This window comes from Halictus rubicundus, chromosome 15 (assembly GCF_050948215.1).
Source record: "Halictus rubicundus isolate RS-2024b chromosome 15, iyHalRubi1_principal, whole genome shotgun sequence".
Lineage (NCBI taxonomy): Eukaryota > Metazoa > Arthropoda > Insecta > Hymenoptera > Halictidae > Halictus > Halictus rubicundus.
In genome coordinates, this window is record NC_135163.1 from 5023663 (window position 1) to 5040374 (window position 16712).

At 40.5% G+C, this 16712-nt stretch overlaps 2 protein-coding genes across 12 annotated transcripts in view; one reads left to right on the forward strand and one right to left on the reverse strand.

Moving 5' to 3' along the window:
* Rh50 (Rhesus blood group-associated glycoprotein Rh50) overlaps positions 1-364 on the forward strand; it is a 43983-nt gene extending 43619 nt beyond the window's left edge. For all 10 annotated transcript variants that reach the window (XM_076801581.1, XM_076801574.1, XM_076801582.1 and 7 more), the window contains one exon: positions 73-364. The gene's annotated coding sequence lies outside the window, so the exon portion shown is untranslated. The remainder of the gene's footprint in view (positions 1-72) is intronic.
* Positions 365-582: 218 nt separating this feature from the next.
* On the reverse strand, positions 583-5571 carry Srpralpha (signal recognition particle receptor alpha). Of its 2 annotated transcripts, XM_076801571.1 has the most exons (8): positions 5339-5571; positions 4618-4987; positions 4343-4384; positions 3817-3967; positions 3607-3745; positions 2885-3417; positions 846-1260; positions 583-748 (listed from the first exon to the last, which is right to left on the reverse strand). In XM_076801571.1, the coding sequence occupies exons 1-8, from the start codon at positions 5453-5455 to the stop codon at positions 623-625; spliced, it is 1893 nt and encodes a 630-aa protein (XP_076657686.1). In that variant the 5' UTR covers positions 5456-5571; the 3' UTR covers positions 583-622. The 2 variants fall into 2 exon arrangements, with proteins under 2 accessions (XP_076657686.1, XP_076657687.1); XM_076801572.1 differs by lacking the exon at positions 4343-4384.
* Between the last annotated feature and the right edge of the window lie 11141 nt (positions 5572-16712).

A 16712-nucleotide genomic window follows, 5' to 3' on the forward strand; every position in this document is an offset into this window, starting at 1 on the left:
TTGATTAAACATTATCGTAACGTTGATAACCTCCGCCGGATCGTTTTGCTTAATCGAAAAAATGCATTTTAGTTTTGGCGTGAAGGACATCGAACAGAGGCGCGAGATCAACAGGTAGCATGGACACCGGACAAAAGCGAAGAGGCGAGAATACAGAAAATGTTAAAAGCTAAAACATTCGAGACAACACATGTAGACAATTACAAATGTAATCTTTATCGAAGAGAGCAGCCAGCAACGGACGTACAATATATGTACAACATTTTTATTGACATTATTTATATTTTTTAGAAAACTTTCTATAAATTTATATAATAAATAATTTGTAACATAAACAGATTCGGTATAATATATATGTACGAATGTATCTGGAAATTGCACAGCAGAATTTACCGTGATCGCCCAAGCTTCTGTTTATTTTAATCGAAGTGTGTATAATCTGCATCGTCAAGGCATCAAGAGCAATGGGTTTCTCGATGGTGTTGCGTTATCCCTTCTAAGTATCTGTATATCATTGTAATAATAATATCAGTAGCAATGATTCATTCCCTGAATCTGCCAATAACAGTCCACGAACAGTCCAGAATGATTAAGTTCAATATTTTATTATTAGAATCAACAATTATTTCATCAGAGCATGTACTACAGCTTTCGCGTTCAACGACTTCAGGTCCGTATACGTTTGTCCCGTGCCAACAAAAACGATTGGTTGCCCGGTAATGTACGTCATAGAAATCGCCGCGCCTACCTGTAAAATGATTAAACAATAAACGGCTTGACGAGTTCCAGAATCGAGGCGTCCTTTACAGTAGCAAACTACGCCGTGTTCCAACGAGACCCCTTACCTTATCATCGATTGTATCAAATTTAGTCAACACGATCCCGTCAATGATATGAGGATTGCTGGATTGACTATGATCAGCTAACGCTTGATTGAATTTCACTAATTGATCGACAGCTTCGTTACCAACGAGAGCTTCACCGACGAAAAGCACCAGATCCGGTTCGTTCACTTTGATCAACTTGGCCAAGGCTCTCATCAACGGTTCATTGTCTTGCATTCTGCCAGCAGTGTCTACCAAGACCACGTCGATATTCGAGTCCTTGGCAAACCGGATCGCTTCCATAGCTATGCCAGCCGCGTCTTTGCCGTACCCTTTCTCATATAATTGAACCATAGATAGATTTCCATGTTTCTCCGGCGGATGCAGAGCATTCAAATGGCGCGTATGGGTCCTCAACTGTTCAACCGCACCGGCTCTGAAATCAAATGAACAATTAACCAATTTTTACGAAAACTATTCTAATTCTGTTAATAAAAATCTTGGTACAGTATCACCTTATTATTATAATCAATTATTTCATAAAATAGAAAGATATACTAAATTTTTATATGCTGCGAGTCAAGACGGTCAAGTTTCAAGTGTCTTTTCTCAACTGCTTAAATTTCCAATTCGTCGGAATTTTGTATTCTTTCTCAAGAGTTCGCAATACAGTAGGACTTTGATTAACCAGCGGTAAACGGGGGACAAACGATTCGGATAAATCGAGGTAAGGAAGAAATTACTTAAAACATGTTTGTTGTAACCGAAACAAGCTTTTATTCTTAGGCTTGTCATTATAATAACGTAAATACGTATACTTATGTACATTATAAAATAGTATTTACATGTTCTAGTATTGTTATCTGTGTATCTACATCCATATTAAATCTTCTTCCATTGCGTCATCACGTTGTTCTACATATTGTATAGGCCGATTTAAAATTGCAGCGCTTTCTTTACGGCTTATTTCTTCATTTTCCACAGCTTCATCGTCGATGATCTGTGAGTTGTTATCTAATAGCCATTCTTGTGCGACGGATTCATTTCTTTCTTCGCATGTTGGCACATTTTTGAAGAATGTGATTTAAAGGTAACCTCTTTGTATTGTTGTGCCGCTGAGTGGTCAGCAGAAAGGCTTTCGCCTTGTATAGTTGCATGAAACTTCTGTGGTTCATTGCATTAGAGCTTTTGCTGGTAAAATGGAAGCACAGATCGTTGATCCGATAGCTCTTTGTTGTGAAAACCAACCACATAAATAGTTCTTTCTCCAATATCTGCATTAGCAGCTGTTTTCGAGGTTCTCCTTCTTGGTCTCGTTCCTAACAAGTTATTTGTATCTGCATGATCTTCTATTTCAACTCATCTTTTCTTCCATTCCCTTACGGTAGATTCTCCTGCATAGCAATCGAGAGCAATTGACTTCATAGAGTCTCCTGTATCCATTCTTCGTAATGGATAATACTTGCCCTTCCATCGAAATTACTGTTCTTTTTCTTTTCCACTTTATTTCTACGTTCTCCGAATACTCACTTAGTAACAGTGGAAACATAAATACATCGTTCGAATCGAACGTCCACGTCCGTTCACAAACACAAGACAACAGGTAACCGAGAACCCCCGATAACCAAGACCGCGGTTAATCGAAACGCTGGATAATCGCGAACCGGCTAATCGAGGTCCTACTATGTGGCTTTCTCATTAAATACCGCTTGCACTTTATATTACTTACAACGTGACATAAAAACAATCGACGAATATCGTACTCGTATCAATGTTCTCACTGATACCTACAACAGGATCTCATCAACTACTCCTGGCCAGTGAGACAATTTTTATAATTGCTCATATTCATACCCGTGTAGAACTCAGGCCATTAGAAATAGTAGAAATTTCATGAATTATCAAACCTTTGTCATGAAAGTTGAAAAATCGAAATTCTAAATAATAACATCTACACCAGGCAAGTAAATTTACTTATCTAGTGCCAATGAAGTCTATAAAGTAAAATTAAAAATCACATTGTTTGTTAGAAGATCATATTGTTAAATTGTGAATCATACCTGAAAGTGTCACACGCAGCAATAAGCACGCGGAAATTGTTCTCGATGAGCCAGAAGCAAATTTTCGCCAGATTAGTCGATTTTCCCACACCATTAACGCCGCAGAAGGTCATCACATATGGTCTCCTATTCTTTTTGGCTTCCATCGCGTCTCGCAGAATGTCGACGCGTTTCTTCGGGGATAATATTTGCACCAATGCGTCCGTTAAGCTTGATTTAATGGTGTTCGTCACGCTGTCAAACGTTCCGAGCACCTTTCCCTCTAATTTCACACCAACGGAATCGCACAATTTTTGGGCAATATCTGCAGCCACATTCTTCGAGATCAGATGATCCTTCAGCTTTTCCAACACCGGAGCCATGTCGTCGTACTTCAAACTCTTATTGCCAACCAGGCTCTTGAACATGGAAAACATACTACTGGATTTCTTTTGTACTTGCGGTTTGGAATTTACAATTTCCTGGTTGGATTCGTCCTCCGACTCGCTTTCTACTTCTAAGTCACGGATGCTACCCTTCATCTGACCCACTAACTAGAACACAATATTAAATAGGTTTCAATAGTTCATAATGATTGACCTTCATTCGTTCCACAATTTCTTAATTTGCTTTAACAATTTTCAAAATTTGTTGATGATATATGAGAAAAAATATTTTAAATAGAACAATGAACCAATGTGAGTTGAATTAAAAGACTGCAATATTGAAAGATGCGAAATTACTGTTGTATCAGCTGCCACATAATCGCCACCTTCTTCTGGCTTATCTTTGGTACGTTCTAAGGTAGCTAGGTCCTTGGTGGTCCCACCTAATTCCCATACACGAGGCTTCTTGCCAGCTTTCTCCAATTTATTTTTCTTCCTATGGAATAGAAATTGCAAGTAGTCTGATTTCAAAAGTAATTTTCTTAATCCCTAGTATAATGAACCTACTGCTTCTCAACTTTCTTCCTTTGCGAGGTCATGCTCTGAGCCAATTTCAAACGGTTCGCGATTAGAATATCCTCGTCTATTTCCCCGTTATGATTATGATTATTTGTTTGGTTATTTTGTACATCCTGCTTTGGGACCTCCTGAACTTTTACTAAAGAATTAAATGAAAATGATGAAGTCGAGGAGTTAATTTTATGAAATACGAAGAATATAATAAAAAATTCTGATAAAAATAGTTTAATTATGTTAGAAGACAAAGTTATGCTAAAGAACTTAAACCGTCAAGAAATGCAGCTATTGTTAATATTATTACAATCATTTTTTCAAAAGAAGAGAACTGAAATACACTGCTCAATTGCTTCAACTGTTTACTCCAAGCATCAGTATTATTAATTTGAGATGGTTGAAGTGCAGTTAGATATTACGACTAGTGGTTTATGTTAAATCTCTTTTTTTGAAAAATAGACTACACATGCCAACAGCTCGTGCAAGTAACATATTGCATGTAAAATCCAAAATCACTTACTTTGATCATCTTTATTAGTATTAACTCCCTTCTTCCTTTTACCTAGAAGCGAAGAATAAGATCCCTAAATCCTGTTAGTGATACCCATATTAGAAAGAATACTACCTAAATGATAATTGCTTGTGATTCTAAAGTCATCAACAGACTTCCTCGAGAACTTGTTAGAAGCAAGTGAATATCTTTTTAGAAATCATCCTCAACCTCGTGAATTGTAAATTATTCTATGAATTATACAAAAGATACAGACTATCCCTTTAGAAGTATCCATTACGTACCCTGTTTTTTATTATCTTTATCATCCTTCCGCTCGATCATACTAGCCACAGTCTTTTTAGATTTTTGGCTCTCGTCGAACGTGCGCATTTGTTTGGGTATTTTAGCCTGTGTCCGTGCCCATTGTTCAGCCATGACAAGTACATTCTCGTAATTACTTTGAAACTCAAATTTATAAAACCATTGAGATTTTTCCAATTCATTTTTAAATCTGTCTCGGAATTCTAAATGAATATCATTTAAAAATTTATCTACATAAGATAATTGTAATATTTTCTGGTATGCTACAACAAATACCAGTTCAAACTCATTGTCGAGTTTATACTGTAGACGTAAAGAATCATGTTCAAAAGTATGATTCCCTGTACGTTCCTAAAAAAGGTTAATATAGTGTTAATAAAGGAAATAATAATATTTATTATATATTATAAAACAACAAAATAAGACGATGACAAAAAGGAGACATAAAAAGGTAAACGAAATTGTAATTTGTTACAGTGTAAGGATCAAAGTTCATCAAGAAATTTCTGGTATTGATACTAGAACTTAAAGATAAAATGTTGATTCTAAACGTTTCATGATTAAATTTTTGTGTATGAAAGGTTATCAACATTCTTCTATTTAAATTTTATATTTGTTGTGCGGTTCACATTTGTCACAAGAGTCCATATGGATAAAGCGAAAATTGAAAAAAAAATGAGAAACCTTAGCAGAAACACTTACTTGCAATATGACACTTCTTATAAGCGCATTTACACTAGGAGCAAATATTTGCGAGGTATTTTGAAAACACCAAAGCACAATCCCCCCTTTACTGAATATGGTAAATAAGTCGAGCATTGTCGCACTATATTTTAATAATAAAAAATGTTTTTAATTCAAACACTGAGTGGTCTAACCTACTACTGATGATCGCACAATTTGATTTCTGTACACGTCAGATACTGAGTGAAACCATAAACCAAAAAGTGCAAGAATACGCACTGCAAATGTGAAAAGCTACCCACCAAAAACTTAAAAACCCTAGAATCATCAGCTGAGTTGGCAATCGTTGACTACCCATGAAGTTAGATTCAATCAGAGAGGATACCAGAGTGCTGTGTCATGTCCTACCGTATCGGTCGGAACTAATATTGTGGAACTAATATTACAGACGAGATGTAGGAATAGGCCAGTTTAGTCATCTCATCTTACGCTGTTTCGTGTCGCACGAAATGAAATACCGCGAGAATGTTCATGGTTCAAAAGTTATTCTGTATCATGAGTTCTATCAATTACTTTTGCTAAAAAATTAGATAGCAAGATGGTCAAGGGAGTGCTTGTCTATATAGTTGGCAAAAAGAATTGTTATAAACATTGACCAGCTAGAAATAATCAATTTACCAGTGAATTGTGTACGATAAATTACTGCGTGCGAATATTCATGGCTTAAAAGTTATTCTGTATCTCGAGTTCTATAATTTATTTTTACTAAGTAATTAGATGGCAAGGTGGCCAAGGAAGTGCTTGTCGACATCATTGCCGAAAGAAATTGTTATAAACATTAAACAGCCAGAATTAATAAATTTTACAGTGAATTGTATACGATTAATTACAGCGTGCGAATATTCGTGAATTAAATGTTACTCTGTATTTCGAGTTCTATAATTTATTTTTACTAAATAATTAAATGACAAGATGGTCAAGGGAGTGCTTGTTGATACCATTAGCAAAAGAAATTGTTATAAACATTAAACAGCCAGAAATAATAAATTTATCAGTGAATTGTGTTCGATAAATTAATACGTGCGAATATTCATGGTTTAAAAGTTACTCTGTATCTCGAGTTCTATTAAGTATTTTTACTAAAAAATTAGGTGGCAAGATGGTCAAGGGAGCGCTTGTTGATACCATTACAAAAAGAAATTGTTATAAACATTAAACAGCCAGAAATAATAAATTTATCAGTGAATTGTGTTCGATAAATTAATACGTGCGAATATTCATGGTTTAAAAGTTACTCTGTATCTCGAGTTCTATTAAGTATTTTTACTAAAAAATTAGGTGGCAAGATGGTCAAGGGAGCGCTTGTTGATACCATTACAAAAAGAAATTGTTATAAACATTAAACAGCCAGAAATAACAAATTTATCAATAATTACTATCGCGGCGATCGAAATCTGGCGCAGCTAGTTTGGGGTGGGGGAGTTGCGCACCGCGCACCGCGCACCCCACCACGGCGTCCGCGCTCAGTCAGTCAGTCATAGTGCGCACTCAGGAGTGAGCGGAGGTGCTCCGGGACCAGAAGGCCGAACGACCTTGGAGTTGCCCAGAGATTATCCAGAGCTGTCCTGGCCCACCCTGACCACCCTGGCCTACCCTCGCCTACCTTCGAGTGGACCAGGGATCCTCCAGAGCTGCAGTGGACATCACTGGTCAACCCTGGTCCACCTTAAGCTGTCTCGCGGTCGGCCAGCGGTTCCTGGAAGCTGTCTCCGCTCACCTTGGTCAACTTTCAGCAACCGGTAAGTAACAACACAAATATACATTTTCTGTTTTGGAATACGCATTGATTCAACGAACGTCGTCAATTATTATTTCTGTATTTTTAATTCGAATTTGCCTCGGAATTTTTCAAAAGTTTCTTTTCTTGAAATTACATTATATTATATTTTTGACATAAAATTAGTACTCTGAAATTTGATTATATTATATTATATTTTTGACATAAAACTGGTATTTTGAAATTATATTATATTATATTATATTTTTGACATAAAATTGGTATTTTGAAATTGTATTATATTATGTTATATTTTTAACATAAAATTGGTATTCCTCCGATCGGAGGTCCCTCAGGGGCTCACTCACGGGCCGGGCCGTGAGTGAGTACGGGTATTAGCAAACCCGGGGCAACCCAGCTTGTAGGTCGTTGCGTTCTAATTTCCCTATATTTATACCTGATACAAATTGTTCAACTTTCAAATTAAAAATTATTTCTGAACTTTCAAAAGTTCTTCTAAAATTTATTTATCTGATTTAAAATTGGTATTCCTCCGAATGGAGGTCCCTCGGGGACTCACTCACGGGTGCGTCCTGTGGGTGAGTGCGGGTATTAGCGAACCCGGAGCGATCCAAGCTTGTAGGTTGTTGCGTTCTAATTTCCCTATATTTATACCTGATAAAAATTGTTCAACTTTCAAATTAAAAATTATTTCTGAACTTTCAAAAGTTCTTCTAAAATTTATTTATCTGATTTAAAATTGGTATTCCTCCGAATGGAGGTCCCTCGGGGACTCACTCACGGGTGCGTCCTGTGGGTGAGTGCGGGTATTAGCGAACCCGGAGCGATCCAAGCTTGTAGGTTGTTGCGTTCTAATTTCCCTATATTTATACCTGATAAAAATTGTTCAACTTTCAAATTAAAAATTATTTCTGAACTTTCAAAAGTTCTTCTAAAATTTATTTATCTGATTTAAAATTGGTATTCCTCCGAACGGAGGTCCCTCAGGGGGCTCACTCACGGATGGGGCCGTGGGTGAGTACGGGTATTGGCGAACCCGGGGCGACCCTAGCCTTTATGTTGTTGCGTCCCAATTTCGTTTGATTTATTTAGGATTGGAATTGTTCATCTTTCCAATTGAAATTTATTTCTGAACTTTTTAAAAGTTCTGTTTCTTAAAATTGCTATGACCCTAACCTTTATGTCGTTGCGTCCCCATTTCGTTTGATTTATTTCCTATTGGAATTGTTCATGTTTCCAATTGAAATTTATTTCTGAACTTTCAAAAGTTCTTATTCTAAAATTTATATATCTGGTTTTAAGTTGGTATTCCTCCGAACGGAGGTCCCTCAGGGACTCACTGCTGTGGGTGAGTACGGGTATTGGCGAACCCGGGGCGCCCCGAAGCGCCACCTCAGTAGATGGAAGTTCTGACTTCATCTACTCTTAGTTTCTTGTCGGGTAGGCCGTACTTGTGTACGGGGTTGTTATGGCTCCCGTGAGCCGGTTAGATTCGCACTCTCGTGCATATTAGGTAGGCCGTACTCGTGTACGGGGTTGTTATGGCTCCCGTGAGCCGGTTAGATTCGCACTCTTGTGCATATTAGGTAGGCCGTACTCGTGTACGGGGTTAGCTTGGCTCTCGTGAGCTGGTGTTAGGTTTGGCTCTCGTGAGCTGGTTAGATTTCGCACTCTTGTGCGTGTTAGGTAGGCCGTACTCGTGTACGGGGTCATCGTTTGTTCTTTATTTCGTCGTCTTCTATTACTTCGATTCCTCCGTTGTATCTTGCCTAATTATTATTAGTCTGTTTCAGAGCGAGTACAACAGATGAGAAATTTTATGGTCGAACGAAGACAACACGTGGTACGAAGACGTCATATTATTTATAAGTTAGTATTAGTTGTCGAGCAATTATTGTGTTAGATTCACTTTGTTAAATTCGCTTGCTTTTATTTTGTCTCGCATTGTTCAGAGACTTGTCAGATTTAGTTTTTTTTTTGGCTCACAATAATTGCTCGATTCGATTGCGTGCGTTAGTTATTAAGCTTGTTTATCAGTATTGTATAAATGTCGAGTAATTATTGCCGTAACTTCAGTTTGCTCGGTTCGATTTTTGATTCCGACACAGCCTTATGCTGTGTCGGACCTTGCTTGTATGTACCAGACCGGTTGGTACCGGTGCTCGGCGTAGATCCATTGAGAGGGATGTTCGAGAGACCTGTTCACTCGTGTAAAATCCTCTCTGCTGTAAGGCCACCCGAGTCGCCTCAACGCTAGTCGTTGCCTGGCGACAGGTGGGTGGGGGAAAAGGGTATCGTTTGAACGCTTCTCTCGGCCATCGCTCTTCGTGATGACACGTCGGGTATCGGTGCTGGCTGGAGTTGGTTCTGCAAGCATTGTACGCGTCGCGTCACCCTCGATCCAGAGCCTTCTGCTCTGGTTCGGTTTTGTTTCTCTCTTTGAAAGAATCAGAGCCTTCTGCCTGATTCGTTTTTCACCCACCGTGGATCGGAGACTTCTTCTCCGACTCACACATTTTTTATCCGCAATAATTACTCGACATACGTTGCGAAATTTAGTTTGTAAAACTCGAAAGCGTCGTTGTAAGAAAGGGAGTCAGAAGGAAGCGTATTGAATTCCTTCTGGCTTCCTTTCGGGTCTCTCGTGCAGCAACCTCCTCGTGGTGAGACCCGGGCAATCGATAATATTCTCTATTTGTTAGATCTTCTATTATCTTGCAAATAAAGAATAATATCGAGCTAATGGCTGCTCATTTATAATTTGCGATAACATTGTGAAATAAAATTTAAGACGTACTGATAATAAAAACTTGTGTATTTAATTGAATTGTGTGTCTGAATTTATTTTAAACCTGCATGGGGTGGGCCAAGGGTCCTTCCTGCTTTCCTTCGCGCTTTCCTTGTTTACCTTTGGCCCACCTACGCCTTCTTGGCACCTCCTATTAATTATTAATCGAAACACACACTTCTTGTTTCGGAATATTTTTTCATTCAATAAACATCGTACATTTTTTCTGGATTTCTAATTGAAATTTGCTTCTGAACTTTTTAAAAGTTCTGTTTCTTAAAATTGCTATGACCCTAACCTTTATGTCGTTGCGTCCCCATTTCGTTTGATTTATTTCCTATTGGAATTGTTCATGTTTCCAATTGAAATTTATTTCTGAACTTTCAAAAGTTCTTATTCTAAAATTTATATATCTGGTTTTAAGTTGGTATTCCTCCGAACGGAGGTCCCTCAGGGACTCACTGCTGTGGGTGAGTACGGGTATTGGCGAACCCGGGGCGCCCCGAAGCGCCACCTCAGTAGATGGAAGTTCTGACTTCATCTACTCTTAGTTTCTTGTCGGGTAGGCCGTACTTGTGTACGGGGTTTGTTTGGCTCCCGTGAGCCAGTTAGATTTGCACTCTTGTGCATAGTAGGTAGGCCGTACTCGTGTACGGGGTTAGTTTGGCTCTCGTGAGCTGGTATTAGGTTGGCTCTCCTGAGCTGGTAGATTCGCACTCTTGTGCATATTAGGTAGGCCGTATTTGTGTACGGGGTTAGTTTGGCTCTCGTGAGCTGGTAGATTCGCACTCTTGTGCATGTTAGGTAGGCCGCACTCGTGTGCGGGGTTAGGTTGGCTCTCGTGAGCTGGTAGATTCGCACTCTTGTGCATGTTAGGTAGGCCGTACTCGTGTACGGGGTTTAGAGTTTGTATCTCGTCGTTTATTTATTCTCATCGTTTCTTCTCCTATTCATCGTGTTCTTCTATTTTTGTTCCTGCATTGAATTGTGACTAATTATGATTTGTGTGCTTCAGCTGGTATAGGGCAGCTGGTCTTATTTATCATCCTCCGAAGCCAACGCATCGACCGAAGACGCCGAATCGAAAGAAGACGCCGCCGATTCGAAAGAAGACGCAGATTTATTTGTAAGTTAATATTAGTTATAGATTCGCACTCTTGTGCATGTTAGGTAGGCTGCACTCGTGTGCGGGGTTAGCTTGGCTCTCGTGAGCTGGTAGATTCGCACTCTTGTGCATGTTAGGTAGGCCGTACTCGTGTACGGGGTTTAGAGTTTGTATCTCGTCGTTTCTTTATTCTCATCGTTTCTTCTCATTGTTTTTTCTCATCGTTTCTTCTCATCATTTCTTCTCATCGTTTCTTCTCCTATTTATCGTGATCTTCTATTTTTGTTCCTGCATTGAATTGCGACTAATTATGATTTGTCTGCTTCAGCTGGAGTACGACAGCTCATCATCTTTGTCATCGTCAGAGGACAACACATCGACCGAAAGCGTTAACAACATCAACAACAAACGAAGTCGTCAACAACATCAACAACGAACGAAACCGTCAACAACATCGTGTCTAATTATTGTTAGTCTGTTTCAGCTGAAATACAACAGCTGAGCATCTTGGTCGTCGAGCGAAGTCATCACATCAACCAACGCATTGACGAAGACCGATGTAATTGTAATTTAGAATTAGTTTAATTGTTAAGATCGTCGTTGTAAATATGTCGAGTAATTATTGCCCTAACTTCACTTTGCTCGACTCGATTGTTAACTCCGACACAGCAGAAGGCTGTGTCGGACCTTGCTTGCAAGTGTTGAACCGGTCCAGTTGCGATATTCGGCGTGGATGCATAGAGAATTGATGGTCTGGGAGCAGTACTCGCCAGGTAGAACCCTTCCTTCGTAAAATGTCTGCCTAAGTCACGTCAACGCTGGCGTGGCTCGCGCCGGGAGCAGGGGATCCTTCGTCCGTAAGTCTCTTCGTCGCCTTGTTGCGCCAGCGTTGCTCGTGGCGGGTAGTTGGGGAAGGTAGTTCTACCGTACGGTGGAGGCGTCCCTGGCCGTCGTTCTCTGTGAGGAAGCGTCGGGTACCGTACTGGTCGGCAGATAGCTTGCAAGCATTGTACGCGTCGCGTCACCCTCGATCCAGAGCCTTCTGCTCTGGTTCGGTTTTGTTTCTCTCTTTGAAAGAATCAGAGCCTTCTGCCTGATTCGTTTTTCATCTCCCGTGAAACGGAGACTTCTTCTCCGATTCACACCTTTTGCTCCGCAATAATTACTCGGCATACGCTGCGAAATTTAGTTTGTAAGACTCGAAAGCGTCGTTGTAAGAAAGGGAGTCAGAAGGAAGCGTATTGAATTCCTTCTGGCTTCCTTTCGGGTCTCTCGTGCAGCAACCTCCTCGTGGTGAGACCCGGGCAATCGGTATTATTCTCTATTTGTAAGAACTTCTAGTATCTTACAAATAGAGAATAATATCGAGCTAATAGCTGCACAATTATAATTTGCGATAACATTTTATAATAGAATTTAAGACTTGCTAATTGTAAAAACATGTGTACTTAATTGAATTTTATATGAATTTACTTTAAGCTACTTCGGGACGGTCCAACGGTCCTTCAATGCTGTCCTCGTTTACCCTTGGCTCACTTTCACCTTCTTGGCAGTTCCTTTCAGTTAATCGAAACACACAAGCATTCACAGCTCACCTTGGTCAACTTTCAGCAGCTCTTTGTAAGTCACAATTCAAATATACATTTTTTGTTTTGGAATACGTGTTCATTCAACGAATGCCGACAATTATATTATTCTTGTATTTCTAATTCGAATTTGCTTCGGGACTTTTCAAAAGTTCCTCTTCTTGAAATTATATTATATTATATTTTTGCCATAAAATTGGTATTCTGAAATTATATTATTTTATATTTTTGATATAATATTGGTATTCCTCCAATCGGAGGTCCCCCAGGGGCTCACTCACGGGTGGGGCCGTGGGTGAGTACGGGTATTAGCGAACCCGGGGCGACCCAGCTTGTAGGTTGGCTTGGCTCTCGTGAGCTGGTAGATTCGCACTCTTGTGCGTGCTAGGTAGGCCGTACTCGTGTACGGGGTTAGCTTGGCTCTCGTGAGCTGGTATTAGGTTGGCTCTCGTGAGCCGGTTAGATTCGCACTCTTGTGCATGTTAGGTAGGCCGTACTCGTGTACGGGGTTAGCTTGGCTCTCGTGAGCTGGTCTTAGGTTGGCTCTCGTGAGCTGGTTAGATTCGCACTCTTGTGCGTGATAGGTAGGCCGTACTCGTGTACGGGGTTTAGAGTTGTATCCGAAAGTATTTTGAATTGTGACTAATTATGATTTGTCTGCTTCAGCTGGAGTACGACAGCCATCATCTTTGTCGTCGACGGAGGACAGCACGTCGACCGAAGACGTCAACAACATCGTGTCTAATTATTGTTAGTCTGTTTCAGTTGAAATCCAACAGCTGAGCATCTTGGTCGTCGAACGAAGAGACTACATCAAACAACACATCGACGAAGACATCGAAGTAATTGTAAGATAGAATTAGTTTAATTCGTAAGATCGTCGTTGTAAATATGTCGAGTAATTATTGCCCTAACTTCACTTTGCGCGACTCGACTGTTAACTCCGACACAGCAGAAGGCTGTGTCGGACCTTGCTTGCAAGTGTTGAACCGGTCCAGTTGCGATATTCGGCGTGGATGCATAGAGAATTGATGGTCAGGGAGCAGTACTCGCCAGGTAGAACCCTTCCTTCGTAAAATGTCTGCCTAAGTCACGTCAACGCTGGCGTGGCTCGCGCCGGGAGCAGGGGATCCTTCGTCCGTAAGTCTCTTCGTCGCCTTGTTGCGCCAGCGTTGCTCGTGGCGGGTAGTTGGGGAAGGTAGTTCTACCGTACGGTGGAGGCGTCCCTGGCCGTCGTTCTCTGTGAGGAAGCGTCGGGTACCGTACTGGTCGGCAGATAGCTTGCAAGCATTGTACGCGTCGCGTCACCCTCGATCCAGAGCCTTCTGCTCTGGTTCGGTTTTGTTTCTCTCTTTGAAAGAATCAGAGCCTTCTGCCTGATTCGTTTTTCATCTCCCGTGAAACGGAGACTTCTTCTCCGATTCACACCTTTTGCTCCGCAATAATTACTCGACATACCCTGCGAAATTTAGTTTGTAAGACTCGAAAGCGTCGTTGTAAGAAAGGGAGTCAGAAGGAAGCGTATTGAATTCCTTCTGGCTTCCTTTCGGGTCTCTTGTGCAGCAACCTCCTCGTGGTGAGACCTGGGCAATCGGTATTATTCTCTATTTGTAAGAACTTCTAGTATCTTACAAATAGAGAATAATATCGAGCTAATAGCTGCACAATTATAATTTGCGATAACATTTTATAATAGAATTTAAGACTTGCTAATTGTAAAAACATGTGTACTTAATTGAATTTTATATGAATTTACTTTAAGCTACTTCGGGACGGTCCAACGGTCCTTCAATGCTGTCCTCGTTTACCCTTGGCTCACTTTCACCTTCTTGGCAGTTCCTTTCAGTTAATCGAAACACACAAGCATTCACAGCTCACCTTGGTCAACTTTCAGCAGCTCTTTGTAAGTCACAATTCAAATATACATTTTTTGTTTTGGAATACGTGTTCATTCAACGAATGCCGACAATTATATTATTCTTGTATTTCTAATTCGAATTTGCTTCGGGACTTTTCAAAAGTTCCTCTTCTTGAAATTATATTATATTATATTTTTGCCATAAAATTGGTATTCTGAAATTATATTATTTTATATTTTTGATATAATATTGGTATTCCTCCAATCGGAGGTCCCCCAGGGGCTCACTCACGGGTGGGGCCGTGGGTGAGTACGGGTATTAGCGAACCCGGGGCGACCCAGCTTGTAGGTCGTTGCGTCCCAATTTCGTTCGATTTATTTTTGATTGAAATTATCCGTCTTTCGAATTGAAAATGACTTCTGAACTTTTAAAAGTTCCTACTCTAAAATTGACATATCTGATTTAAAATTGGTATTCCTCCGAACGGAGGTCCCTCAGGGGCTCACTCACGGATGGGGCCGTGGGTGAGTACGGGTATTAGCGAACCCGGGGCGACCCAGCTTGTAGGTTGGCTTGGCTCTCGTGAGCTGGTATTAGGTTGGCTCTCGTGAGCTGGTAGATTCGCACTCTTGTGCGTGCTAGGTAGGCCGTACTCGTGTACGGGGTTAGCTTGGCTCTCGTGAGCTGGTCGTAGGTTGGCTCTCGTGAGCTGGTAGATTCGCACTCTTGTGCGTGGTAGGTAGGCCGTACTCGTGTACGGGGTTTAGAGTTTGTATCTCGTCGTTTCTTTATTCTCATCGTTTCTTCTCATCGTTATTTCTCATCGTTATTTCTCATCGTTTCTTCTATTTTTGTTCCTGCATTGAATTGTGACTAATTATGATTTGTCTGCTTCAGCTGGTGTAGGACAGCTGGTCTTGTTTATTATCCACCGAAGACAACGCATCGACCGAAGACGCCGAATCGGAAGAAGACGCCGAATCGAAATAAGACGCAGATTTATTTGTAAGTTAGTATTAGTTGTCGAGCAATTATTGTGTTAGATTCATTTTGTTAAATTCTTCTACAGCCTTCTGCTGTGGCCAGTAATTTTTGCCCACAATAATTGCTCGACTTGCGTGCGTACATTAGTTATTAAGACAGTCGATCGTCGTTGTAATTGTGTCGAGTAATTATTGCCGTAACTTGACTTTGCTCGGCTCGATTTTTGACTCCGACACAGCCTTCTGCTGTGTCGGACCTTGCTTGTATGCACCAGACCGGTTGGTACCGGTGCTCGGCGTAGATCCATTGAGAGGGATGTCCGAGAGACCTGTTCACTCGTGTAAAATCCTCCCTGCCGTAAGTCCACCCGAGTCGCCTCAACGCTAGTCGTTGCCTGGCGACAGGTGGGTGGGGGAAACTTAGGGTATCGTTTGAACGCTTCTCTCGGCCATCGCTCTTCGTGAGGACACGTCGGGTATCGATGCTGGCTGGAGTTGGGCTGCAAGCATTGTACGCGTCGCGTCGCCCTCGAACCAGAGCCTTCTGCTCTGGTTCGGTTTTGTTTCTCTATTTGAAAGAATCAGAGCCTTTTGCCTGATTCGTTTTTGATCCCTCGTGGATCGGAGACTTCTTCTCCGACACACACCATTTTCTCCGCAATAATTACTCGACATACGCTGCGAAATTTAGTTTGTAAAACTTGAAAGCGTCGTTGTAAGAAAGGGAGTCAGAAGGAATCGTATTGAATTCCTTCTGGCTTCCTTTCGGGTCTCTTGTGCAGCAACCTCCTCGTGGTGAGACCTGGGCAATCGGTATTATTCTCTACTTGTAAGGTCTTCTAATATCTTACGAATAGAGAATAATACCGAGCTAATAGCTGCTCGTTTAAAATTTGCGATAACATTGTAAATTAGAATTTAAAGTTTTAACTTACTAATTATATTTAAAGTCTTAGTTTTACTAATTATAAAAACTTGGTGCCCCCTACTTTTCTGCGACTCTTCTAATTCTTCTTCTTTTCCGATAGAAAGTTGGTATCCGACAAGGACTTATTTATGTACTTTACGGCCAGAGGGGACTGATACAGACCCTTTTCGTTCGCCTGCGTAGTTCATGAGGTAACATTGTTAATAACTCGCTTATTAAACGATCCACAGATGTTTGCAATTAGAAAATACAGAGTGAACTTTCACTTACATTCACAAAGAGTTTTCAGTTGGATTTTTTCACTGTTTTCGTGCTACAGATTGCGAGTTGACTGCCCAAAAATTA